Consider the following 27,860-nt stretch of genomic DNA (forward strand, 5'->3'; position numbering starts at 1 on the left):
ATTTAACACAAAATTGCATAAAGCAAACATATTATCCAGTCTCATTTTGATAGGTGTACTCAAAATGTGCAAATTATTATATTATTATTATTATTATTATAGAGAAAATACTCTTTAATCTGTGATTAATTTCAATTAATTCTGAGTTAACTCTGGCCATGTGTGCCAATGTGGACTCACCAGTATAGCAAGATGTTTGGAAGGTGTCGTGAATAGTGAGGAATATTCTGTCACTGGTGTATATTCTAATGTGAGTATTTTGTAATTTGTAGAAATTAAATGAAATGACAGCACATTTTTTAGACCAAACTGGTGTGTTATTACGGCACCAGTCACCCCAAGTATTGTAGTGATCGCTCACATTGCCTAGCGGGTATGGTCGCTGCTAGGCTACCACTCACCATTCTGTTTTCGTTTTTGTGCACAGGACATAATTAAAGGCAATTAAATGTCATAAAAGTAAATAAAAAGTGATTGGCTAATCTTACTGTTAGTGGCTCTGTATTTCTAAAATGGAGTGTATCCCTGCCTGCTCTCTCACGTAAACCTTGTACATCTTTGCACCTTGCTGTTTTTCGAACAGCTAAAGGTCAGCATGGCGCCTAAAGACACCTGACTGCAGACCAAAGCATGCGCCTTGGAATGGGAAAAAAACAAGCAGCGAGAGGTCGCACGCTTCACGCAACGTGTACTTATTGCGATTTAAAGCACATGCCAAGCTGATATTTAAATGTTCTACTTTTGATTAAAAGGAAAATGTATTCTCTCTCTTGCGGGCCGGCGCAAATGAGAGAACTTGTTAGCCCCGCTGCACACGACATGAATTGTTGGAGAGTTAATGAAGTGATGAACTGCCGCGTCTTTTAATTGGCTCTTTGCATTCAAAATGCCAAGCAGATTGGATGACAGTGTTGGTCTTGTTTGAGGCTGTAACCCTGAAAGCTTCTCACCACTCTGTAGAATACATTTGTACTTCCATGTCGTGCAGTGTTTCAGTTTGGTGCTTTTCCATTGACGATTTAGCTGCCAAACACAGAACAGAGCACAGTCTGGTCATTGGTTGACAGAAAATGATCACTTCAATTGTGTCCTGAAGCAATGGAAGCAGAATGGAGTGCACTATTTAGCTGTAACCACCAGGGGTGCTGTTGATTCAGTCGCTTTTAGAAAACCGTTTTGTTTCATTTGGCGACAAAGCATCCCACCAAACAATTGTTTAAAAAAAACAGATTATTATTTTAATATTTGTTGTGACTTGTTCAGTTAATTAGATTACTGGTAATTATATTTTCAAGATTAAATAAATGTGTATACTCAACATCATTATAAACACAAGACTTTTGTTTTTGCTACCATTTTTCATGAGATATGCTCATATATGAGATTTCATGAGATAAGCTCATATATGAGATATGAGCTAGAAACCTCATATTACAAATATACAACATAAGGTGGCCAGAAATATTTCAATATTGAACAAAGCAAAATTTGTTCTCAATCAGAAATCACTCCACACACTTTATTGCTCTCTGGTTTTACCATATCTTACTTATTGTGTGGAAATATGGGCTAATAACTATAAAAGCAATCTTCACTCGCTAAATGTACTGCAAAAAAGGTCAGTAGGGGTAATTCATAATGCCGCCTACAGAGAACATACTAACTCCTTATTTCTAAAATCACAAATACTTCAACTTGCTGATATAGTTCATCTTCAAACAGCTAAAATAATGCATAAGGCTAAAAACAACCAATTAGCTAAAAATGTCATCCAATACTTCTCTACAAGAGAGGAGAAATATGATCTCAGGGAAGAAGTACATTTGAAACACTTCTATGCTAGGACTACGTTATGCTAGCCATAGCATTTCAGTATGTGGAATCAAACTATGGAATGGATTGAGTAAGGAAATCAAACAATGCACAACGATGAGCCAATTCAAGAAACAATACAAGCAGTTGATGTTTGCTAAATACAAGGATGAAGAGTCTTGAACCAGTCATGATGTGCTATATATATCACTATATTGACACTTACTATGGTACCCATTATGGCATTGGATGCTCATATCACCTTGTACATTATTTTTAAAGAAAAAAACCTTAAACTGTATTATGGAAAGCAGGAAGTGAACAAATGTAACAGTTAGTAATTGTAAAAGTACCAGATGGAGGGGTAGGATTTAATAAGCTTTGCTTCTTCCTACTCCTTTTGGACATGTGGAACTGTGAACTGATTATGGGATGCACTCAATTGTAATCTGATGCATGTTCAAATGAAATAAAACCATTACCATTATCATAGATGGACTCAAAGATCTAAAATTCATTCCAGATAAACAATGTTACAATTTCTTTCAAATGTTGTTCACAAATCTGTCTAAATGTTTGATAGTGAGCACTCCTGCTTTGCTGAGATATTCCATCCCACCTTACCGGTGTGTCACATGAAGATGCTGATCTGACATCATGATTAGTGCACAGGTGTACCTTATACTGTCCACAATAAAAGGCCACTCTGAAATGTGCAGGTTTGTCTCAGAGCAAAATGCCACAGATGTGGCAAGCATTGAGAGAGCATGCACTTGGCATGCTGACGGCAGGAATGGTAACCAGATGTGTTGCTCTTGCATTCAATGTTCATTTCTCCACCAAAGGCCGATGGACGAAGAAGACAGTGATGCACAGTGATACGATGATGAGATCCTGACGGCCAGTGTTGTGCCATACATCCATGAACATCACCTCATGTTTCAGCAAGATAATGCACAGCCCCATGTTGCAAGGATCTGTACACAATGGAAGCTGAAAATGTCCCAGTTCTTGCATGGCCAGCATACTCACAGGACATGTCACCCATTGAGCATGGTTGGGATGTGCTTGACCGGCGCATACGACGGTGTGTACCAGTTCCCACTGATATCCGGCAACTTTGCACAGCCATTGAAGAGGAGTGGACCAACATTCCACAGGCCACAAATGACAATCTGCGAAGAAGATGTGTTGCACTGCATGAGGCAAATGGTGGTCACACCAGGTACTGACTGGTTCTGGGTCCCCAGACCACCAATAAAGCAAAAAATAAAGTACATTTCAGGGTGGCTTTTTATTGTGGACAGTCTAAGGCACACCTGTGCACTAATCTTGGTGTCTGATGAGCATCTTGATGTGGCACACCGGTGAGGTGGGGTGGGGTGGATTATAAGCAGAAGTGCTCACTATCATACATTTTGATTTGTGATTTGTGATTTAGATTTGTGAACAATGATTGACAGAAATGGTAATATTGTGTATTTGCAATGAATTTTAGATCTTTAAGTCCATCTCATGAAAAATGGGAGCAAAAACAAAAGGAAGCTTTCAGATGCAACAATAAAAGGTTTTAAAGAACACTTCCAAATACATTGGTAAATAACTACTTGGAATTGTATGTAAATGCATAATTTGTAAATATGGGCTGATGTTATTGAGTGCTAATGTGGCTAATTCATGCAAGCACACTGCCTTTTACCACACACATCAAACAACGATATGACAATCTTCTCTCTGAAAAACTAACTCCAGGCTCATACTGGTGGATGGTGGGTCTTTATTAGGCATGAGTCGGATACGAGGCAGTGCTCTTATAAAATTCACGTTTGCCACCTTCTGGCCACTTGTTCACCAATGGTAGACTTGTATCATCACCACTTCGTGCCTATCGCGCAAAAGAAAACAAAAGGTGTATAAAACGTCTTTGGGAGCGAGCAGTTGGGTTGAAAAAAACCTATAAATGCATCCTTAGTCGCGAATGAGTTAATCGAGCCAGGTGAAACCCATCCCAGACTAATAACAGGCTGTGTTATTAGTAATTAGTTAATAGTAATCCCCATATGAGTCCCAGGGGGCAAAGAGGACTGGTTTGTTGGTCTAGGCCTTGTTTTCTTGTCATTGAGTTTCTTCTTGGTGATCCGCCTTCAGTTGGAATGGAGACACAAGCCTGATGTCATTCATTTAAAGACCACAATTAGAGCTTGTTCTTTGAATTCAAGTCTTTTCATCGTATTTGCACCCAGCCCCTCACTAGAGTAAAATCTGTATTTGAAGTAGTTGATGAAATCCGCTGAAAGGGGCCTCCTGCTAAAACATCACCTGGGAGGCCTGATGGTTTTTATTGAATATGCGCATGTGTAACGCTGATGAAACCTGATGGAAAACATCTTTTTTTCGGTCTTGTTCCTCAGGACACGGAGATCATCAACACTGCCATCCTGACGGGCCGGACGGTTGCCATCCCCGTCAAGATGGTCTCCATAGAGATGAACGGGGTGGTTACGGACGTCTCGGCCTTTGTGCAGTGCAAGTCGTCCAACGAAGACATTGTTAAGGTACAGCAAACCTGATTTTCTCAACCTGCCTGCCGCTCTCTGTCTGGCAAACAAAGTCAATTTAAGGACAAGTAATCCCTTTACTTCCCACTTAAGGCAGAGGAGTGGCACAGCACAAAAGCCTTCTCAGTGTGTGTGTGTGTGTGTGTGTGTGTACGTGTGTACGTGTGTGTGTGTGTAGTCTTGCTTTGATTCCTCATATAAAATCAATAGTTCATAGAAGTGGACAGATAGAGTAACGTGGTTTGCAGTAAAAGCTCCATTATGTCCAGCTTATGTAGTGGAGTGCAAAGCCCAGCCCTCACGTTGTTAACTTTAGTGCCATGGCTGCAGGCAAACTAAATACATAAAAAAACACAAACACAGGATGCTGCCTGGGCTTCCCGATCCCACGTCAAGAGGATCACACAACAAGTGTTGGTATTCTCTCCAGTCAATTAGCAGCCTAATAGATACAGTAGCACTTGTGATGGCTATGAGTGTCATACAGTATGTGCAGGAAACACTTGGACTGCACCACATCCAGGTGTTGATACATTTTATTACATCACGTTTATATCATTGGGCTGCCCCACTATGCCCCGCCCCCTTTTCATTTTTATTTTTTATGAAGAGCAAAGACTCATTAGCGACGATATACTACATCCATATCGATACTGTTAAACATTAAGTTGATACCTGGAGACCCAATCCGCCTTTGAATACCTCCACTATAACATCACAACTATACAAACCATTATGTGTGGCATTACACAATTGGGGATGAATACCCACTTAAACCTTAACCTTAGCTTACATGTCTAAAAAAACTCAGAACTACAAACTTCTACACTGCAACATCATCTGGAGCCATTCATCCTTTTTATCGAATAACATGAGAAAAATATCAAAATGAGTCACACTCACCAGTAAGCACTAGTGGCATCGGTTTATTTTTCTGAGCAGTAAACTAGCAAATGACTTCATTTCCTTCCAATCCAGCAAACAAAATGGATTCAAGAGGGGAAACTCGCCAAAGGAGATCCATATTTCTAGCATATCCAGCCCATCCAACCCAATCTCTGTCCTTTTTTTTTTTTTTTAAAGGTTGCACGGCCTGGCAAATTTAGTTCCACGCCAATAAATTGTGCTCAGTGGGATGTAGCCAGGCCAGATATGACTCACCGTGACATCAACTTTGACTTTTCAGCCTCATCTCTCAAAATCATGAAAACCGCTTCCATCCTTTGAGTGTCTGTGGGAGAATGTAGCAGTACTTCCATCCATCCGTCCTTTTTCTCTATCGCCTGTCCTCATGAGGGAGCTTCGACTAGACAATGAACATAACGGGCATGTCTTTGAGATGTGGGACGGAGCCGGATTACCCGGAGAAAACACATGCACTCAGGCACAGAGAGATAATATAAACTCGGCACAGAGATGCCCGAACCAAGATCTGAACCCTGGATTGCCTGGCTCTGCAGTCAAAATGTGAACTGATGACAACATATTACATAATATTTTATTAGCCTTATGTTCCTTTTAGATTGTTGCTTTGCGGTTATTTCTTGTTTAAAAGGTAGTTTGATATGATAATAGTTATACAGTTGTCCCTCGCCATTTTGTGCTTCCAATGTCATGCCTTCACTCCATCATTAATTAATCATTCATTAATCTTGCTGGTATGAGCCTATGTTATATAATTTTGCTTTATATGTCTAATTTTGCGTTAAGGTTATATCAAGGTTTTGCGTCTGCTATATTGGGCAAAAGGAGTGTAAAGTTGTAGGTGTGTTATCCCATGTCCCGAGGGCTCTAATGGTGTTGAAACCCTTAAACAGGTTTGCTGACACCTAGTTTGCAGAAATTTACGGCCGGGTCTGGACGAATCAATTAATCACGATAAACAAGGGATTACTGTATAAGGCATTCAGAAGACGCATTCAAATATGTTGTGGTAATATATAGTGTTGTACACATTCTGGTCACTAGGTGTCGGTAATGTTACTGTAATGTTTGGTGAGACACACAGGCACCAGTGCTACATGGAACAACAAGTTTTTATAGGAAGTTTGAATAATCTCACAGGAACCGTAATCCCTAACACGGGCTACTGTTGCGGCTGCAACCCAGGCCAGGATGACTCTGAACCCACAATATCACTTACTGTCTGGCCCCCACTCGGCTCCTCTGGCTCCGGAACACACTTACAGCAACACATACTAACACAGGTCTTATTCTCATATTATGTCATATTTTGTCTTATTATGTCTACTACAGTATATTGGGTAATGGGAGTGTAAAGGTGACCACGGGGTGTTATTCCATGTCTTGATGGATCTGGTAATGGTAATGGTAATGGTTTTATTTCATTTGAACATGCATCAGATTACAATTGAGTGCATCCCATAATCAGTTCCCAGTTCCACATGTCCAAAAGGAGTAGGAAGAAGCAAAGCTTATTAAATCCTACCCCTCCATCTGGTACTTTTACAATCAATAACTGTTACATTTGTTCACTTCCTGCTTTCCATAATACAGTTTAAGGTTTATAATGCACCTCGTACCGAAGTAGGAGGTGATATGAGCATCCAATGCCATAATGGGTACCATAGTAAGTGTCAATATAGTGATATATATAGCACATCATGACTGGTTCAAGACTCTTCATCTTTGTATTTAGCAAACATCAGCTGCTTGTATTGTTTCTTGAATTGGCTCATCGTTGTGCATTGTTTGAGGTCCTTACTCAATCCATTCCATAGTTTGATTCCACATACTGAAATGCTATGGCTAGCATAACGTAGTCCTAACATAACGTAGTCCCAAGTGTTTCAAATGTACTTCTTCCCTCAAATCATATTTCTCCTCTCTTATAGAGAAGTATTGGATGACATTTTTAGCTAATTGGTTGTTTTTAGCCTTATGCATTATTTTAGCTGTTTGAAGATGAACTATATCAGCAAGTTGAAATATTTGTGATTTTAGAAATAAGGAGTTAGTATGTTCTCTGTAGGCGGCATTATGAATTATCCTTACTGACCTTTTTTGCAGTACATTTAGCGACTGAAGATTGCTTTTATGGTTATTAGCCCATATTTCCACACAATAAGTAAGATATGGTAGAACCATATAGGATCTAATAATGTTCAAACCTAGAAATTTATAAATGAGGAAATTCACTTATCACAGTCGGGTCTGGAACCAATACCGCTTGACCAACCGTTTAACCAATAAACGAGGGATTACTGGAAAGCCAAATTTGCATCAACACCAAAGTCACTGAAAAAATCCAAAATACAGTCTTTTGAAAAAATGAGGACACCCCGAGGTGAAAGACGGCACACAAACGGGTAAAAATGTGTCTAAACATGCAGCCCTACTGTGTTCCCTGTTTCTGACAAGTACACCACATGGGGGCATTATTGCCAAACCCCATAAGTGGGATTGACTTGAAAATTCATGCACAGCTCTATGCCCTGCTCTACGGATCACCCACTGTAACTTAAAGGTGTTTCGCCAAATTATCATGAGACTGAGCATCAGCCTTTAGGGGGCTGACAAGTGCTGGTCTGTAAAATATGAGCAAGATTGCTTAGAAAACATGGCCGCCATCAATCAAAGGGACTTACCAACTATTCGCCATAAGTCACTGATCATTTGTCTAATGATAATACAACTTTATTACATGTACAGTATACTAGGACATCTTTGGAAATGTCAAGAAAAAGTCTGAATGAAATCCAAAATTCTATGTTTTTTATATATCAGTGTTTATTATGTGTCAACAAGTGATGTGCAATACCAGGGATTTCCTTTCTGATCCAATACTGAGTCAAATACAGGGTGGTGTCGACATACCGACGTTTGGTAAATGTCAAAACATAGTGTGCAGTTGTCCCTCGTCTATGCCGGTTAACTGGTCACAGACGCAACTGTAACAAGTGAAAAAATATGATTTTGTTTTACCATTATTACAGCTCTGTAGATAAAATAACATCCATTTACACTCTCACTACTATTCTTTGTTTCTACAACATTGCTAATGTGCAGGCTATAGGACCACTGCAGCGAGGAGGGAGGTGACCTCGACTTTAAGCGCAGCATGCTCACAAGCTAATTAGTTAGCCTAGAATGTATTTATTCTAAATTCAAGAAAGGATTTTTACAGAAGTAGAGAAGGAAAAAGTAATAAGCCAAAAAATTACCACTTCCACATGGAAAGGAGGAAAAAGTTTCTTCACTCTGTCCTGTAGAAGTAATGTACTGTCATGTCATGTCATCTCTCATCAATGTTTTGTGTCATTACTGATGCCCAGTGACCAGAATACTACATATGACGTATGGCCATAGTTAGCCATGAAACATTGTTAACAAATTGTGATAAAGTGAGGGAGAGATGTAACGAGGGACAACTGTATTTCCAATAATAGCATATAGAATACAAGACATCGGAGCATTTTTGTCTTCACAACTATAAAATACTGTTAGTTTACAACAAGGGTCGGGAACCTTTTTGGCGAAGAGAGCCATGAAGGCCAAATATTTTAAAATGTGTATCTGTGAGAGCCATATACATTTTTTTAAACATTGAATGCAATAAAATGTGTGCATTTTTATGTAAGACCAACAGTTTTAGATATAATGGGCTCTAATTACGTAGACCAGGCACACTACCCCACGCCAATGGGGTGTGGCCAGCACACTTTCGTGAGCAGCGCAGTGTCCAACAATAAATCAAATACTTGCTGACATTAATGCAACTTCTGCTGCTGCATAGTTTTGCACCATACTCAGTATATTTCATTCTTTTGGCCATCTTTGCCAGAAGGCTTGGTTCTGCAGCTTTAGCTATTTGACTAAAGGAGGAAAGTTTATATTTACATGTTGACATCTCAATGACCGAGGTAGACTACCGCATTACCCAGTAATAATCGAGTTTTGGTGTTTGACCTGGAAAATATCAGGAAAGATGGATATGGTTGGCCGTATTGCAGTAGAAAATAGATGGACGAATTAAAATGCATAAAAAAGTTGTTGATTTTTAATATTATTTTTAACAGTCATTTCTGTGATGTTTACTTTAAAATGTTAGCAAAAATACATTTTTATTGTGGTAAGAAATGCTTGAGAGCCAGATACAGTCATCGAAAGAGCCCTACCTGGCTCCCGAGCCATAGGTTCCCTACCTCTGGTTTACAATATAGGCAATAAATCATATGAAAAATGGTGTTTTAAACAGGAAAAAAAGAAAATAATAAAACCATTTAAATAAATGATGAAGTACTAATTCAAAATTTACACATGGCTCCATTTGTCCTTGCTGGTATACAAACAAGTATAGTTAATGGAACCAAGAGAGAACAAAATGGTCCCTGCCCCCCCCCCCCGCACATAAAGTACATCTACAGACAAGAACAGGTGTTGCAGTGCGTTCAGGGTCGGGGGTGGGAGTGTCTCCGTGACATCGTTTATCATTTTTCATTATCCATTAAAGCCACGAAGCTGCAAGCAATGTGCGATATTGAGCCGTCTTGCTTGAGTAACCCCGCCTGCGATCATTTAGAAGCAGTCCTTCAGGCGCAGGAAGTATACTTGACAGTTCAATAAAATGCCCCCCCACACAGATTATCACGTTGACAGAAATTTACAGACACACACACTCACGTTTTTGTTGCTAATTACATTGCTTAAGGCAAGCCTGACCATGTTTTGCAAGGAGAGAGCTCTTTGGGGGAGACACGTTTAGAACTGATGTCATATTTGTTTGAGAAAGATACATTTGCTGCTCACGTCTTCAATTTATGTTGCTCATTTTCACATCCCTGCCAGAAACACCTCTATTAATGGCTTATTCCAAAAAAATGCAAATTGCAATAAAGGTGGGGAAGAATAAATGCAGATTAACAATAAAATCACAGTTTGAAAATGTTGAATTGGAGGAATGTACATTGAAAAACATGAAGAGCCACTTCTATGTAGCAGACATAATTATGGAGCTGTACCAAGTGAGATAGAAGTGGCAAGCTGTGTGTGTTTGGCAGGTGGGGGTCAGGAGGCCACATTGTCCCCCCCCCACACACACACAACGCCCTACCTCCTGCAGCGCTGTGACTCACATCAGCCATATGAAGGCAGAGATAAGACTTTGTGTCAGGCCATCACGTCTCACGCCCGTGGTCATCCAGCACACATACTGTACCTGACCCCCCACTCCCCACCCCACATCCCTTCCTTTCCCATGCCGCCACTCGTCTCACCCCCTACGTATTGGTGTGACACGTTCCCCCCAAGCCAGTGGCTAAATTTAGCAATGGAAAAGACAGGGAAGATGATTAAAGTTTACTGCAGCGGTGAGTCCTTCATGTTCCGAAAATGATATATTGCCATGTTGTCACATAAGCTTTTATTCAGCATGACAGCTAAAGACTGGGATTAAATCTTTGACATGTTTTTCCACCTTGTCATTTGCATTGCCACCCAACCCGTTCAATTACCTTTTGTTGTGTTACTCTAGCGAGGGATCAGGTTTGGGAAGAGTCTCTCCCGCGTGACCAGGACAGCGCCAGCCTTCATGCACAAACATCCAGGTCCATCTGCAACCTTGACTGGCCTGCTTAGTACCTTCACACCTTTTGGCCAAACTACAACGTGTTCTGTCTACAGACGTTAACATCCAGACGCTGCTGCTGTGGCGCTTTGCTGTTATCTCGCATCCTTTTGTGACGGAATGGGAACAGATGGTGGAAAGCCATGTTGCATGTGGAAATGACAAATATGTAAAAGAATATACACGCCAAGCTCTCTTCCTCTGAGTATGTGTGTGTGCTGCTCGGGAGAAGTATATTTGACAAGCTCTTGGTGAAGTCCAAGTTGGTAAACATACAGGAAATAAAGTATTTAGTTTGGAATATCACGTGGTAAAAATAGCAACCCATACTAACGTGCACTTTTCATTGGTCCGACCCAAGATATCCAAAAGATATCCAAAAGATATCCAAGTGTGAGCGTACAAACTGACTGCAGCCATCCACCCCCACCCCACCCCCCCATGCCAACAGATCATTTTCACACTCAGCCTCATTAATCCGACCAACAACAGGCTAATGTGAGCCGCTTTCGGCAAGCGGAGCTCTAAATGAACTCGTTGGTGGCGCACATCCGTTTAACACGCATCCATCACACCCCGAAAAGCTCCTTAGCTTAGCGACGACACAGCCCCTCCCCCCTCCCTACCCAGCTAATTCCAGCCATGTGTCAGCTTTCATTCCGTTTAACACGCCATTGCTAAACGCTAACCTCGTTTGGCTGGCGATTAATGAGGCGACACTGGAAGTTTTGAGGATGAAATTGTTTAATGAAGGCGGCGTTCCTGTTCTTGGAATGTGCTGGCTTTTCTTTGTGACACATCCAGAGAAAGGAAGTGTTGCTCTGCGCTCCTACCAGGTCATTAAAGGATGGAAGCATCTGTGACCCGGGTACCTGCTGTTCTTTAATTGGCCGCCCTTACCATTTACCAGAATATGAGAGTGAACGCAGTACAAGACAATCTCTTCTTCATTTGGATATATTTGATTCCAATTGGGGATGTTCCCATCAGGCGATTCCGATTCAGATCATCCATGAGAGAACTGGTCATGAGCACATGGATTAACGATACAGTTTTTGGCTGAAAAGGGTGGAAAGACAGGGGTCCAAAAATAGGTGGGGCACAACATGACTTTTTTCATGGGGCCCGGAATTCCTTGCTGCACTCCTGCTATTGGCTCTAATGTGAAAAAGGCAAGTCTAAAATCATCTTTGACTTACTTTTTCAAGAGAACATTCCGTATATCATTGGCGAAACCTGTAGAGGATGAAAAACCTTCTTTGAGGATACTTTGGATGTGAGAGTACATTGTACATTGTACAGCAATTACCCAATGTGCACTTAGCCCCTGGGTGGGCTCCAACACTCGACAAACCTTCCACCGCTGAGAAAGGCCGGTCATCTCCATTGAGGACATGATTGTTCACGACACATGAAACCGTTCAAAGGATGTGAACAAGTCCGGAATTCACGGTAGTTTTTCTTTTTTATCATCTCCACATAGCATTTGCTGCATTTGAAGTATCATCCAACAGCTTTATGTAGCTCTGCATGCGCTTTAACGTGGCTTTGCTCAGCTGTTGGTGGGAAAGCTGTACTTCCACTTATCATATTTGTGTTTACAATGAATTGGTCAGAGCTAGAAATGCTGGCTAGGCAGTTTGTTCTTCATGGCTATGACAACATTGGTTCTGTTGCTGCAGTGTGGTGTGATACGCTTGATCAATTCCCATGTGGTCAAAGACACCTACGTTTTGCCTTTCCACTTCCTCATGCGGATGTTAAGTGTAAAGAAATGTACTTTCTTAATTTCAGAAATCAAAAGCTTGAGGTACCCCCCCCCCCCCGGTAAATAATGTACATTTACTACAGTGAACAGGCCTTTTGCCATGTGTGTCATATGAATGTCTTCACTTCCATTGGAATTCAATAAAATAATGGAATTAAATTCAATAAATAGACCACCCACTGATTGATGAATTGCAAAGGATCTGGAGGGTTTCTGGGCTCCCATCTAGGATTCTAGGATTTATACAGTGTTGGGAGGGAGCTGACATTGTAATCAGAGCATCTAATCTCCTGCAAATGGAGGTCGGGCTGGCTGGTCTTCATGGGGCAGGGGATACATCATAACCGAGGGGGGCGTCTGGGTAATATAATGTATAATTTTCACCTCTCCATGTAGACAGGCTGAGTGGGAAGGGGGAAGAGACAGTGGGAAGGCAGCCATCTTCCCTCTACTTCTGTTAATGCAATTTTGCAGTTTGACCTTCCATGTTGCAGCCTTTTTGCTCCTTGTGCTGATGCGTATCAGTACGGCGCCAAGGGAAGAAAAAGAAGTCATTCAAGACAACGACCGCGGCCAACGTGATCAATGGCCTCACCGCTAGAGGAGTCCAACTAGACACGCACTTAAAATATTACCCACCCTCACCCCACCCAACTCCCTCACTGCAGTGCCGCTTCAGTTCCCGCAGCCATTTTCTGCTGATAAACTTGGCCTGCTAATTGCAAGTCAAAAGCTGTTAGCGACTGCGGCTATCAGAGGACCCCCTGCGGGGGTGAGGTTCCCACACGGAGGTCCCACGCCGCTGCAAATGCACTGTGGCATCCTCCATGGTGCCAGCAGATTGCTCGGGCGGAGACAACATCGAGTGCTGTCTGCGTGGGCAATGAAACACTGGTGGGGGTTAATAAAGGTGACACCACCTGAGGGGGCCACACATTTATTCCATAACATTAAGTGGATTAATTTCCCTGAAGGAAGCAGCTTCTGTCCTTCAAGTGAGCAATGCTTTATTGACGTTGGAATGGTTATCGCTTTAGTCCATCATGAGCCGTCAAAGCCATGACGTCATTGGCTCATTATTTACACACCACCCGCAAAATGAATGTCAGTGGGACACCGACGTACAGTGGCACACTGATTCCCAACCACTGTGGCGTGGTACATTAGTGTGCCGGAGGGATAATCAAGTGTGACACCAAATGATTCAATTCCACTTAAACTGTATGTCGCTGGCATGAATAGATGATGCAGAACAGCGAGATGTTCTTCCACTTGATGGCAGCAGGTACACTTGAACATGAACGCTCCTCATCAAAATGTCCACACCAGTTGAAAAATTGCATTCTATATGACATATTTCAGTGTTGGTGTTTTTATACGTCACACACAGAGGTGATGATGCAACTCCACAATAGAAGAGAGCACATCCGGCGCACTTTTAAGCAAAGGCCCTGCCTGAGGAGAGCGGGTCTGTAGGCTCTCAGCAATGTGCATGCAGGTATTATAAAAATAAAAAGGTAGAAGAAAGTTTTATTCTCTGATGACAAAAAATTCTGATGGCTTCCAACGTTACTGGCATGACAAGGAGATCCCACCTGAGATGTTTTCCACACGGCACAGTGGAGGGGACGCCATGAGATGTCCTTCAATGAACAATGGAGCTTCAGGTTGTGCAGGGGTGTCAAACGGCAGTCGGGGATGTTGCAGTGGGCATCCCTCATGACTGAAGGCCCTCGTCTGTCATGGACATGACTCTTTTGGACTGTCCTGCCTAAATCCATTTGAGAACATTTGGGGATGGATGGCAAAAAGACTTCCATGAAGCCATCTTCACCAACATTCTCACTATCCTCCTGGAAACACTGGCATCAAGCACGCACAAATCAGTTTTTTAGGTGATTAACAAGAATGGTACAGCTAGCCATTACAGTCTTTCATGTTTTTTTTTTACTTTTTAAACAGCCTATTTCACTTTAATGCTTGTTTGTTTGCTTCCTCACAAACTTTTATGTCACTCCATTTCTTTTTTTTTTTGTATTTTGAAGTTTTACTTAGTGTAGGAATGTGAACCGTTGCAATGATTCAATTGGTCTTTTGACTAATTGTGATGAGGAGTGTAGCGGTCAGGTTGCACCTCACATCATGCCCAAAAACCTTTCCCTCTGTTCCGCACGGTGACAGAGCCAACCTTGGAAGAGCAAATGAATTGTCGACACTGACAGCTGCCTCTGTACTTCTCTGTATATCATCAGCCACCGCTTCATGGAGGTGACCATTACCATATAGATAGGTCTCTGACTTCTGACCCTGAATTCTCCCCCAGGTCTCCATGAATTGCGACTACGTGTTTGTCAACGGCAAGGAGACCCGAGGGTCCATGAACGCCAGGGTCATCTTCAGCTACGAGCACCTGAGCGCACCATTGGAGCTGACCGTGTGGGTGCCCAAGCTCCCCCTGCAGGTGGAGCTGTCGGACAACAACCTGAGCTTCATCAAAGGATGGCGGGTCCCCATTCTGCCTGACAGAAGGTGAGGCCCAACGTTCACTTTACTGTATATAAACCATATATGAGATGCCCAAGTTGCATTACTTCTACAGTAATGGAAGTAAAGTAAGTCATGGAATGCTACCATTACAACTTTTTTCTTGTAGCATTTCCTAATAAATCACAAAAGTTTTTCTCGTAAAACTCCAACTTTCTCTTGATCCTAAAATTCAGTTTGATGAATGTGTTAAAAAATCCAGACTTTTTTCTAATGAATTTATTTGTCTTGTAGTGTTTTGACTTTGTTTCTGTGTCATTTCTGACTTTATTCTGGTAATATTATGAGAACATTGACAAGAATGTAGTGTTATTATTGCCATCCATTCTCATTTTGGGAACTGGTGCACGATGAAAACCCAGTTTTACACCGGTAATTGGACAAGAATGGCGACGAGAGTCTTCACTGTCACTTTGGAAAGCTTTTAACATGAATTGAACTCGACAACAACAAACAACCGTCCCTCTGCTGCCAGATGATTTGGGAGCCGTGGTCCAAGTGACAAAAGCAGCCCTCTGATGCACTATTGTACTCTAACTAGATGACTATTTCATTTGGATTTAGGATTTTTTTTGGTATGTCCAAATAATATACTTTCCATAGGCGGTTATATGCTAGTGGGGGCGCCGATGCAAGATGTTTTCCAAACGCCCAGGGTCATTGGAAATACCTCCATCGCTCAAAGTGCTTCTTAAACAAGCAGTTTGTATGCAGCCAGGGTGCAAAATGGTTTTTGGTGGATGGAGATGTACTCCAGCAGCGAGGACAGCAGCCAAGCGCGGGAGTGTTAATGTCGCCGTTAAATATTTCCAAAATGAAGTGTCGAGGACCTGTTTCATACCACGCCACACATCACAAGAGTGCCAGAATATCATCCTGAAAGGACAGAGGACATAATCTCCTCGTTGACGGCATACTTTATCTGTTCATTCTTGTAATTACCGTATCTTCCGGACTATAAGTCGTGCTTTTTTTATAGGTTGGCTCTTACTGCTTATATTCCAGAGCGACTTATAATATGATATGATATGATATAATAATATAATATAATATAACAAAAATATATTTTTTGTAAAATGACAAAATTTTGTCCTAAAAAATGCTCGTAAAATTACCACATTATTTAATTTATGCTCATTTTTCGTCCCTCTGGATTGAGTTCTGGACTCCTATAGAGCAGCTACACACAATAACCAGCACACAAAGCAATCTAGTTCTTCCAGAATCTGCACCTATTCAGCTGTATTTGTTTGGTTTTCATGGTTCCTGTGAAAACGGCCTGTTTTAATGTACTCCACCCATGGCCCGCCTCCACTGGGGTTGGTCATACTAGCGAGTACTTAAAGGGAGTTCCAGAGTGTTTGCTAGCTGAAAACAGTATAGGAGTTGATAACAAAGAAATTATTTTCTTTTTTTCAAATAAAGGAAGGCAATAAATACAAACATCCTTAAAATGACAATTTAAATTAGCCTAAATTGTGACTGATTTCTTGCAAAGTAACGTTTTTATTGTTGTAAAGTCACAAATTTGTTCCTGTACATTTCTCCTTAATTGCAAATTTATTCTTATCAAATTATGTTTTATCTGTAAAATTCCAGCTTTATTCCCTCTTTTTCTTATAAATAAGGACCTTTGTAGTCAGCTTTTATCTTTAGTCCAAATGGCGTCTTAGATTTTGGTGTGGAGTTTCCCTGTTTGTGTCTCTGGTAGGTATATCCCTTGGGGTGGAAACATTAGGTTTGTTGTTGCTGTGGATGGTAAGTGTAACCATTCTGCATAACAATAAGTAGTTTACCTTCCTGATTGCAAAACAACTTGGCCGCTCTTGTGGATGTAGTGAGGGGTATTTGGCTTCTCCATTGCAGAGACCAAGCAACCCTTATACAAACGCAGGGCCCAACAAAGGAGAGCAGTTTCTCCAGGCCCAACGTCACCAGTTCATTTGCAGCTCATTTTTTTGGGTCATTTTTGAGGGTCAAATGAGTGACACTGCAGTGTTAATATTTTAAGAAGGCCACTTCAATTGATATTTAATGATTACCCGATGTGGATTGTGTTGTCAATGAGTTGCATTTCCTGTTATTGGAGTGATTTTTTATTATTAATGAACGCAAACACCAAAAATCATCAGTATAAAGACAAATCTCCGATAATGTGAAAGTTGTATTGCATTGTCCTCAGCGGGATATGTTGAGATGGCATAATCATAATAATAAAACGCTGACTGGAAGGAGCAAATAACCTGCCAGCTCATCCGAATCCCTAATTAGTTGCGAAGGTACAAACTACAAGTGTTTGTTTTGAGAACAAGCCTGCCTGCCGGTATACTTCTCCTCAAGGCCTAATGAAGGCTTTTTTGGGCAAACTGCGCTCAAAGGTTGTGACGCTAACGTGACAAAGTAAAGCGGATCTGAGTGAATTTGAGAGCTTGGTTTCATTGATGGCGACGGCTCTCACTTTTTCTTCCGGCGGTGCATCTAATTGGAACAAAACAAGCAAGTACTCACAAAAAAGGGCTGCTTTTCAGTTTCAAGTGTTTTTGGTTTGGATGCTTGTTTGGATAATGAGTCAGTGAGAACTAAATCCTGAGGAAAATTCAGACTACCCTTTAATTAGCTTCACAGCTATCGTAGAATTTCTATGAATGAAATGAGGATTTTTATTAGCACCACATTTATTTTTATTTTATCATAAAGTTACAATGGATTGCAAAACTATATTTTTTTATCCTTCTTTTGTCTTAAAATTACAAATTTATCCTCATGGAATTGCAGCTTTGTTTATAAATTCATTTAAGAAGAAACAAAAATGTAAAAACTAAATTCCAGGTACAAATTTCTATCTTGTAAATGACAAAACGTTTTCATTTCGTTGTCATAAAATTGCAACTTTATTCCCATAAGATGTAAGAGCTTTTTCTGTAAATGCTTGTTTTGTCTGATTGCTTTCATTCTCGTTAAATTGCGGCATTTCCCCTTAAAATGATATATTATATATATAATAAAGGGCACCCTTTTCCCATTTTCCAAAGTTTGCTCATTTGGAAGTGAGCCCTGAAAGAAGTTTGGGATGGCTCAAAACGCTCGGTTTCAAAAGGCGTAGTAAAACTGTTCCTTTGTGATGTCACAGAGGGGCACATGGTTAGAAAGCATTTTGTGCATGTGACCAATCACAGCAGAGTGGGCATGCCCAGGGGCGTGCCATGGGTGGAATACATTACAGACCGTTTCAGGAAGCACAAATCCAAGGAAATACAGCTGGAATAGGTGCAGATTCTGAAAATGTAAAAAGTTTTCTGTGCGGGTTATTGTGTGTAGCTGCTCTATAGGAGACCACAAATCAATTCAGAGGCTCGAAAAATGAACAGAATAGGTCCCCTTTAAAATGACAACTGCTCATGTATTTTAATGATCCGACTTCATTCTTTAGCAAATCCATTGAAGAATTCGAACTTTTTTCTGTCAAATTTCAAGCCACGGTTTCCCCGTAAAATGTTAATATTTTCAAGTGTATGTGTTGTGGATGCTCTTTGGATAATGAGTCGGCCGGCAAAAAGAAGTCCCAGGGAAAATGCATTGTGCCTGTGTTGTGAAGTCATACATCATGCGTACGTATGATATAGTATCTATAAATCAATATCTAGCATTGACGTTACCTCCAGGACAGTTACTTATTGTGGTACTTAGAAGGTAAGTGAGTTTGGTACACTGCAGATGGCTAGTCATTCATTTAAAGCCATGCAGGAAAAAGCAATGAGACATGGAGGCTCTCTGTCTCTGTCAAACACCCTCTTAAACTCAGGTCAGGGCAAGGAAGTTTACCTTCTCCTGTTGCTTCCTGAAAATAAGCCTGATATTTGTTTGGTTTTTTTCCCCTACGCAAAAAGAATATTGTCTCTTCTTATTAGGGTTCAAAGCTCCGCTTGCTGGATAACGCAGCCGGTGAGCAATTCTGCCGGACAGGCCAGGAGACCTTGTTGTTGTTGCATGCGTGAAAAAGGTCTGCAATGTGTCACGGTGAGCAAGGCGAGTCACGTAGGGGGAGTAGGAGCTGTACCCGAATATTCTTTGCACACATTTCTTACAGTGCCGTGCCGTGCAGTGCAGTGCCCCGCCATGCTGCACACTGAAGAAGATAATCACTTCAATTTGTATCAGCGCAGAGAGATGAATAACGAGCCTTGTCATCGTAAACATCAGCTCATTCATTAGCCTTTAATAATGATGTCAAAATAATAAATCGAGCAAGCGAGACAAATGGAACCTGCTTGTGCCATTAGTGACGTCAACTTTTCAAAAATTTAATGAAGAATATGCCTCAAGAGGCCTTTTGTGTTGTTGTAGCCACTAATTGTGTGCGATTAAACTTTGTCGAGGAAAAATCCATGCATGACTACATACTGTACGATGTATTCATCAGGTAACATCAAATAGAAAATATATATTAAAACACTTCTGGTTAGGTGAATGCTTCTTCGCTGACTATTACAGCATTCTCGTCAAATTGTAAGGTTTTATACATGCTCTGATCGATCGGCCACCAATCAATATTGGTGCCATTCGAATCCGATCATTAAAAAAAAAATTCTCATTCCACTTGGCATACAAGTGTCATGGCTGATTTTTTTCCTTTGAACTGCAAGCTAAAATTTGGGTTACAAGTTGCTATTTAATGGCAGGCATAGTTGAGGACAACTACCTGACCATTATTATGTATTGTGTAAAACTATGACAGGAAGAACATCAAATTACAAACACTAAATGAATAGAGAACCCCCATCCACCAGTAAGAGCCTGGAGTGTTTTTCAGAAAGTACTCCATAGAAATATCCACTTTAGCACACCATAAGGCCATCGAACCTTACCTTCATGCATTCCCATAGGATCAGCATTTGGGACCAAATATGAGGTGAAAGAAAAAAGGTAAGAATACAGTATATTTGTGCAGCGTGGGACAAAATTATTGGTGTGTTCAAAGACCAACAAAGAATGCAGGAGAAAACACCGCTCACATTAAACATGCAAAAACTGTGGGATTCCATCCATTCATTTTCTATACCGCTTACCCTTACTGGGGCCACGGGGGTGCTGGAGCCTATCCCAGCTGTCTTTGTGCGAGAGGCGGGGTACACCCTGGACTGGTCACAACTATGTATTACTTTTTTTTTAAAAATGATAGCCCATATTTCCCAAATTTATACCATAGACAGATTTCCATCCCCTCTCGATAAAAAACTCATCCTATCACCGATAGATTAAAAAACGTATACGCATGTGGCATTACTCTGTAATTAATCTGTGATGCATCAGTTTTAATTAAAAATGTCATATTACTCGAGCAAATGTGCCATATTATTAGGAAAGAATACATCTTATGAAAATAACATTTTTAATGGTAATGGTAATGGTTTTATTTTATTTGAACATGCATCAGATTACAATTGAGTGCATCCCATAATCAGTTCCCAGTTCCACATGTCCAAAAGGAATAGGAAGAAGCAAAGCTTATTAAATCCTACCCCTCCATCTGGTACTTTTACAATCACTAACTGTTACATTTGTTCACTTCCTGCTTTCCATAATACAGTTTGGGTTTTTTTGGGTTTTTTTTATAATGTACCCCGTACCGAAGTACTCGGTGATATGAGCATCCAATGCCATAATGGGTACCATAGTAAGTGTCAATATAGTGATATATATAGCACATCATGACTGGTTCAAGACTCTTCATCCTTGTATTTAGCAAACATCAACTGCTTGTATTGTTTCTTGAATTGGCTCATCGTTGTGCATTGTTTGATTTCCTTACTCAATCCATTCCATAGTTTGATTCCACATACTGAAATGCTATGGCTAGCATAACATAGTCCTAGCATAGAAGTGTTTCAAATGTACTTCTTCCCTGAGATCATATTTCTCCTCTCTTGTAGAGAAGTATTGGATGACATTTTTAGCTAATTGGTTGTTTTTAGCCTTATGCATTATTTTAGCTGTTTGAAGATGAACTATATCAGCAAGTTGAAGTATTTGTGATTTTAGAAATAAGGAGTTAGTATGTTCTCTGTAGGCGGCATTATGAATTATCCTTACTGACCTTTTTTGCAGTACATTTAGCGAGTGAAGATTGCTTTTATAGTTATTAGCCCATATTTCCACACAATAAGTAAGATATGGTAGAACCAGAGAGCAATAAAGAGTGTGGAGTGATTTGTGATTGAGAACAAATTTTGCTTTGTTCAATATTGAAATATTTCTGGCCACCTTATGTTGTATATTTGTAATATGAGGTTTCCAGCTCATATTTTCATGGTGGGTAAGGTTGCTGAAAAACAGTAGGCAGACAGCCAGTACAAGACTGAACGTGCACGATTCTGCTTATGGCAGGCAGCAGTGGAGTAGAAGAGTGGTGGTTAGCGAAGACAGTTTCTGTGTAGAAACGGCGTCGTGTTGGCAACTGAGAAGTAGCAACAGTGCAGGATATGAAGGAGCGAGACTTACAGACAAGGGCCCAGAAAAGGGCCCAACTGTAGAGAATACACTTCTGAGATTGGCGGAAACTAGCCAGTTAGCCGGTTGTAGTGACAGAACTTCCGTGTGTAGTGACTCTCTTCCCACTCTCTTCCCTAAAAATGAATGAATAAGTATCTACTACATACTTTTTTGATAAAAATACAACTTTATTGGTCCTCTAAAAGCACAGCATCTGCAGCGACCCAAGAGGAGGCGAGCCATGTTAGTTATTCACTACATGTCAGACATAATGTTCTCTGATAATTAGCTGATTAGAGCTTTCCTGTAATTTTCCTGTTATCCAATTCCTATTTACTTTGTAGCATTGTTGGGAAGTCACACCGCGCCAGGCGAGAGATGTCTTCCTTTTTTTAATCATTTAAGAGTAGCACTAGAAGAGGAGTGCTTCTAATTGGAGCTGTTGGGTGAAAGACTGGCTTTGTCGCCGGCTGACGCTTCTCTGCGTCTCCTGAATGTCAAGCAGACGAGAGCTTTTAAGGGGGAACTGGCAGCCTGTCAAGTCTGCAGAGGGAAGTTGGGCCGAGCGGTACGTCTTGTTGTGGAGCAGATTGCACTCAGCCAGGGCTGCACCTGGCATGTTTGACCCCGCTGCCCAGGCAACCTCCCCCCTTATGAAATTAGAAGGGGCTCCGCTCCAAAAACCCCCTTTCTGGTTCGCTTATCGTTTCTTCCCTGCTGGCTCCCCCTCGACATCAGAAGGGATAATGCCATGGATTGATTCGTGAATGGGTGCCGAGTGTCTCATCAGCGTTGATTTGATGTCAAATTACAAAGCGAGTGGAGATCCTTCAGGAACAGATGGCACGCGCCGAGACGCGGCGGCGTGCGGCAGAATTAGCAGCTGCTGCGCGCTTTAAAGACGTGACGAGTTAGCGTTGCTTTCTACTTTCTAACCGTTAATCAGGGACTCAGCATCTTAGCACGAGTAAGTTACCCGAGTGGCTCATTTACCTACTCAAGCTGTGATTTTTTTTAAATCACACAGCACATCGCTACTTGCTGCTCATGATTTTCCATTGCCAAAAGCTGGTAAAATGAAGTTATCCAAGGGCCAACACATGTAGATATGCTAAGAAGTAGGATTGGACGATATATATATATATATACACTCTATATACACTATATATATATATATATATATATATATATATATTAGTATATATCACAATATTATTGGATATATCACAATATGATATAAAATGATATAAAGTTTAAATTCAGTGGAGCCTTGTATAAAAAGCTTAACGGGGACTATTATGCTATTATGCTCATTTTTCGCCCCTTTAAATTGAGTTGTGGACTCCCATAGAGCATTCATTCATTCATTTTCTACCGCTTATCCTCACGAGCGTCGCAGGGGTGCTGGAGCCTATCCCAGCTGTCTTTGGGCGAGAGGCGGGGTACACCCTGGACTGGTGGCCAGCCAATCACAGGGCACATATAGACAACCATTCCCACTCACATTCATACCTATGGACAATTTGGAGTGGCCAATTAACCTAGCATGTTTTTGGAATGTGGGAGGAAACCGGAGTACCCGGAGAAAACCCACGCACGCACGGGGAGAACATGCAAACTCAAGCAGAGATGACTGAGGTTGGAATCGAACTCAGGTCTCCTTGCTGTGCAGCTCGTATAGAGCAGCTACACACAATAACCAGTACAGTACACTTTCTAGATCTTCCAGAATCTGTACCTATTGCAGCTGTATTTCGTTTGATTTGTGCTTCCCGCCAAACCGGTCTGTTTTAATTTATTCCAACCATAGCCCGACTCCAGGCACACCAACTCCGCTGTGCTTGCTCACACTCCGAGTGTTGTGCCGTTAGTTGTCAAACCCAACTTCATAGGAGTTGATAAACAGTATAGGAATTGATAATAAATGTCAATTTATCTTTGTAAAATGTCCGCTTTGAACATACTACTACTACAAGTGTTGGTAGTGCTGCAAAACTTAGGTAGACTCACTGATTGTGGTGGGAAATGGCTGACTTGGTGATCTTGTAATTAGCACCCTGTATGCACACTCTATAATGCTACACAGACAAGCGCTTTTGTTCCATGACACAAAATAAACACAGTTAGGACACTGATAAATTGGTACTTACTGCTTGCTCTTTTGACTCACAGGAAGCACAGATCAAAGGAAATACAGCTGGAATAGGTGCAGATTCTGAAAGATCTAGAAAGCTTTCTGTGCAGGTTATTGTGTGTATTGAGTCCACAACTCAATACAAAGGGTTGGAAAATGAGCATAATAGGTCCCCTTTAAATATGTAAGAAAAAATATGGTATTTTTTCAAAGTCGTAAAATGCTAATTTAAAAAAACAAGAAATAAAACTGATATTTAAGAAGAAAAAGTATGAAATTAATATAATATTTAATTAATATAAAATTATTGAGTGAAGTTCCTACTAATAATGGGCTTTTCTAACTGTATCACAGAGCTAACCATATATCAATTATTAGCATATATACATGTGCTGCTTTCCAAAATATCAAAGTGGCCTGTGTATCCTTTCATTTTTTGGCATGTGGATCCTTACTGCTTGAGGGTGCATGGGAGTTTGCCCAACCAGTCTACATGTGCTTTGTGGACCTGGAAAAGGCATTCGACCGTGTACCTCGTGGCGTCCTTTGGGGGGTGCTCCGGGAGTACGGGATTGGTGGCGCGCTACTACGTGCTATCCGGTCCTTGTACAAACGGGGCAGGAGTCTGGTTCGCATTGCCGGTAGTAAGTCGAAGCCTGTTTCCGGTAAACGTTTGCCTCCGCCAAGGCTGCCCTTTGTCACCGATTCTGTTCACAATTTTCATGGACAGAATTTCTCGGCGCAGCCAAGGTGTTGAGGGAGTCCAGCTCGGGGGCCTTAGAATCTCATCTCTGCTATTTGCAGATGATGTGGTGCTTAAGGCTTCTTCGGGCTGCGACCTTCAGCGTTTACTGGGGCGGTTTGCATCTGAGTGTGAAGCGTCTGGGATGAGACTCAGTTCCTCCAAATCAGAGGCCATGGTTCTCAGTCGGAAAAGGGTGGAGTGCTCCCTCCGGGTTGGGAATGAGGTCCTGAAATGAGTTTCCTCCGTAGGGTAGCTGGACTCACCCTAAGAGATAGGGTGAGGAGCTCAGCCATCCGGGAGGGGCTCAGAGTAGAGCCGCTTCTCCTTCACATTGAGAGGAGTCAGTTGAGGTGGCTCGGGCATCTAGTCCGGATGCCTCCCGAACGCCTCCCTGGTGAGGTGTTCCGGGCATGCCCAGCCTGGAAAAGGCCCCGGGGCAGACCTAGGACACGCTGGAGGGATTATGTCTCACAGCTGGCCTGGGAACGCCTTGGTGTCCTCCCGGTGGAGCTGGAGGACGTGGCCGGGGACCGGGAAGTCTGGGCTTCCCTACTAAGACTGCTGCCCCCCCAAACCGGGCCCGGATAAGCGGAGGAAAATGGATGGATCCTTACTGGAAGACGTTTGGACGTCACAGGTTCACGTACAGTAAATAAATGTTGAAATTCATGTGGAATTGCAAGCTGCAAGTTTTGTCTTTTGAAAATGTTTGGGAAACTCAGACTTGGACAGAAAGTTGCAGACCAACAAATGGAGACATAACCTCCACCACGGCAGGACGATATGTACTTGTCATATCCCTGTCGCACATAAAAAATGGACATTTAAGCAGCAATCGTTCTTCATGTTCCTCTTCCTCCCAAGGAGCACCAGAGACAGCGATGCAGACGAAGACGATGACGAACGCCGGGTGAGCCGAGGATGCACCCTGCAGTACCAGCGTGCCCTGGTCAAAGTCCTGACCCAGTTCCACACCACGTCCACCGAGGGCACGGACCAAGTCATCACTATGCTGGGACCCGAATGGCAGGTGGATGTCACGGACCTGGTACAGGACTCGCTGAAGGTGGCGGACCCCCGGATAGCAGAGCTGGTGGACAGGACGGTCCTGGTGGGCCTGGAGCTGGGATCCACCGCGTTGAAGGTATCCACAACGTCACTTTGGGTGTATTTTTGTTGGTTGGTTTTCACAATATTTATTCAGAATATTTGTGAATGCTCAAGTCAGGTGTCACAGCGTACATGTACACAAAAGCAGTCCCATAGACATACAGAATATACGCACTAAGGAAACACGTCGTTGTCATGGTCAGCCAGTTGCAGCGATACGTTTGGTTGTGGCACATTTGCCACTTAAACAAATGCAAGAAAATGGACCATAGTTGATGTAGTTTGGTTTGTGGGTCCACAGTGGGAATCCAGTGTTGTGCCACAACATTAAAGGGATAGTTTCTTTTTTTACCCCATGACATTCTCATCAGCAGTGTGGTGCATCAACGGTGAGTGACTTTTCCCCCCACTTTGTCCCATGAGCCTAGTTCTGGTCTTTTCCTCCGGTGTTGAGGAAAGTAGTTCCGGCCAGTTGGTGGGGTGACTTAAGAAATTGAGAGCTGGGCTAGAGTGGTATCATCACAAAGTAAGTATCTGGGCCGTAACAAAGAGAATGTGTCTGAATCTATGGTCCTATATATGCCCTTGTTTAACTGTCTCGGACATTGTTTGTAAACAACTTTGATTTCTTGCCATATTGGCTATGAAGTGGGAGTCAAAGGGCCCGGATGAAATGTGAAGTGTACTCTTCAGGAAGAAGAATTATGTTCTTACACACCCAAGACAGATGAACAAACATGTTTTCAAGGGTGAAGCAGGTGATGGAAATGTGTGCAACACTTGACAGTTGCACCGAACGATTGTGAGGTCTTTTTCTGGAAAAGGTTTTGTGATGCAAAAGTGTTACTCTTTTGAACGCATATTGTTGTGAGAAGCAAAACGCTTTACTTAAGTGATCCCAGCAACTACCTGGAACTCCTTTCTTCAACACCGAAAACCGACCACAACTCATGGGACAAATCTGGGGTAAAGTCACTGTTGTCATGCACTTTAATGCATCATCACAGGAACACAGCGCTGCATGGAATACTGCTGCAGTATGGAGAAAAGGAGAAAATTGTTCCGTGTTCTGTATGTGTCATGGGCCCGATTGTCCCATGTGCGAAAGGAGGAAAAGGAGTGCAGCTGAGCGTATTCTAATTTCATCATTCAAGCTACGCATGCTGGGTGGGGCAACCCTAAAATGTGTCTGTTCCCCGTCAGATGTACCCTTGAGCAAGTACTTTTGCACCTGCTCACTTCAGAGGCTACAGAAAGTCCAGCACCCAGGGAAGGTGAAACATTCTACAGAAGTGACTAAACCGACAATATTTCTCTTGTTTTTCAACCGCACCATTCATTCATCTGGAATGAGCACAAATGGTTCAGTGATTATTATCAATCAGACAGTTATGTGATCACTTCAATTTCTAGCTAAAGCATGTGTGCATCCGCACAGCCTGCCTTCCTGAACGGTCTGAGCTGCATTTGTTTGTACAAGGCAGCAGGGAAGCTATTTCAGCTGTTATTGTTAACAGTCTGACAGTGTGAACTATGCGACGAATGGAGGTAATGGAAGTGAACAATCAACCATTGCTTTATTGAACAAAACAGGTTACTGTCATCCCACAACCACGCCACAAGGATGAGCATCATCAGAGCAGGCATGTCGCCAATTGTCAAACTATCAACTGTCACTCACACTCACTTACACTAACACACACCCCCAAAGCCCCTCCTGTGTTTTCACAGCAACAGTTGGACTCCAGAGCACTGTTGCCAACGCATCAGTAAGAAAAGTCCCAGAAGTCGCATCGGCTCATTTTCATATTATTGGCATATGATGTTGTAACTTAGTAGGCCAAACAAAAATTACGAAAACACTTTAATTATGTTTAGAACTACTTGGTTTGTTCATTTGAAATTGGCCATTATTCTAAAATAATTGTAATAGTTGGTCATACAGTCAGGATATGGGGAAGATCTGGGTTCGATTCCACACTCAGCCATCTCTGTGTGGAGTTTGCATGTTCTTCCCGTGCATGCGTGGGTTTTCTCGGGGTACTCCGGTTTCCTCCCACATTCCAAAAACATGCTAGGTTAATTGGCCACTCCAAATTGTCCATAGGTATGAA

General features: G+C 41.8%; 1 protein-coding gene across 1 annotated transcript in view; it reads left to right on the top strand.

Annotated features, from left to right (window-relative positions):
* Window positions 1-27,860, top strand: part of tmem132e (transmembrane protein 132E) — a 110,995-nt gene that overhangs the window by 65,370 nt on the left and 17,765 nt on the right. Inside the window, 3 exon segments of the mRNA XM_078787992.1 lie at window positions 4,224-4,367; window positions 15,048-15,253; window positions 25,501-25,780. Of these exon segments, the coding sequence (XP_078644118.1) occupies window positions 4,224-4,367; window positions 15,048-15,253; window positions 25,501-25,780 (630 nt within the window).

The sequence above is a fragment of the Doryrhamphus excisus genome, linkage group LG21 (assembly GCF_037039965.1).
Source record: "Doryrhamphus excisus strain RoL-2023G ecotype Guam linkage group LG21, RoL_Dexc_Guam_v1.1, whole genome shotgun sequence".
Lineage (NCBI taxonomy): Eukaryota > Metazoa > Chordata > Actinopteri > Syngnathiformes > Syngnathidae > Doryrhamphus > Doryrhamphus excisus.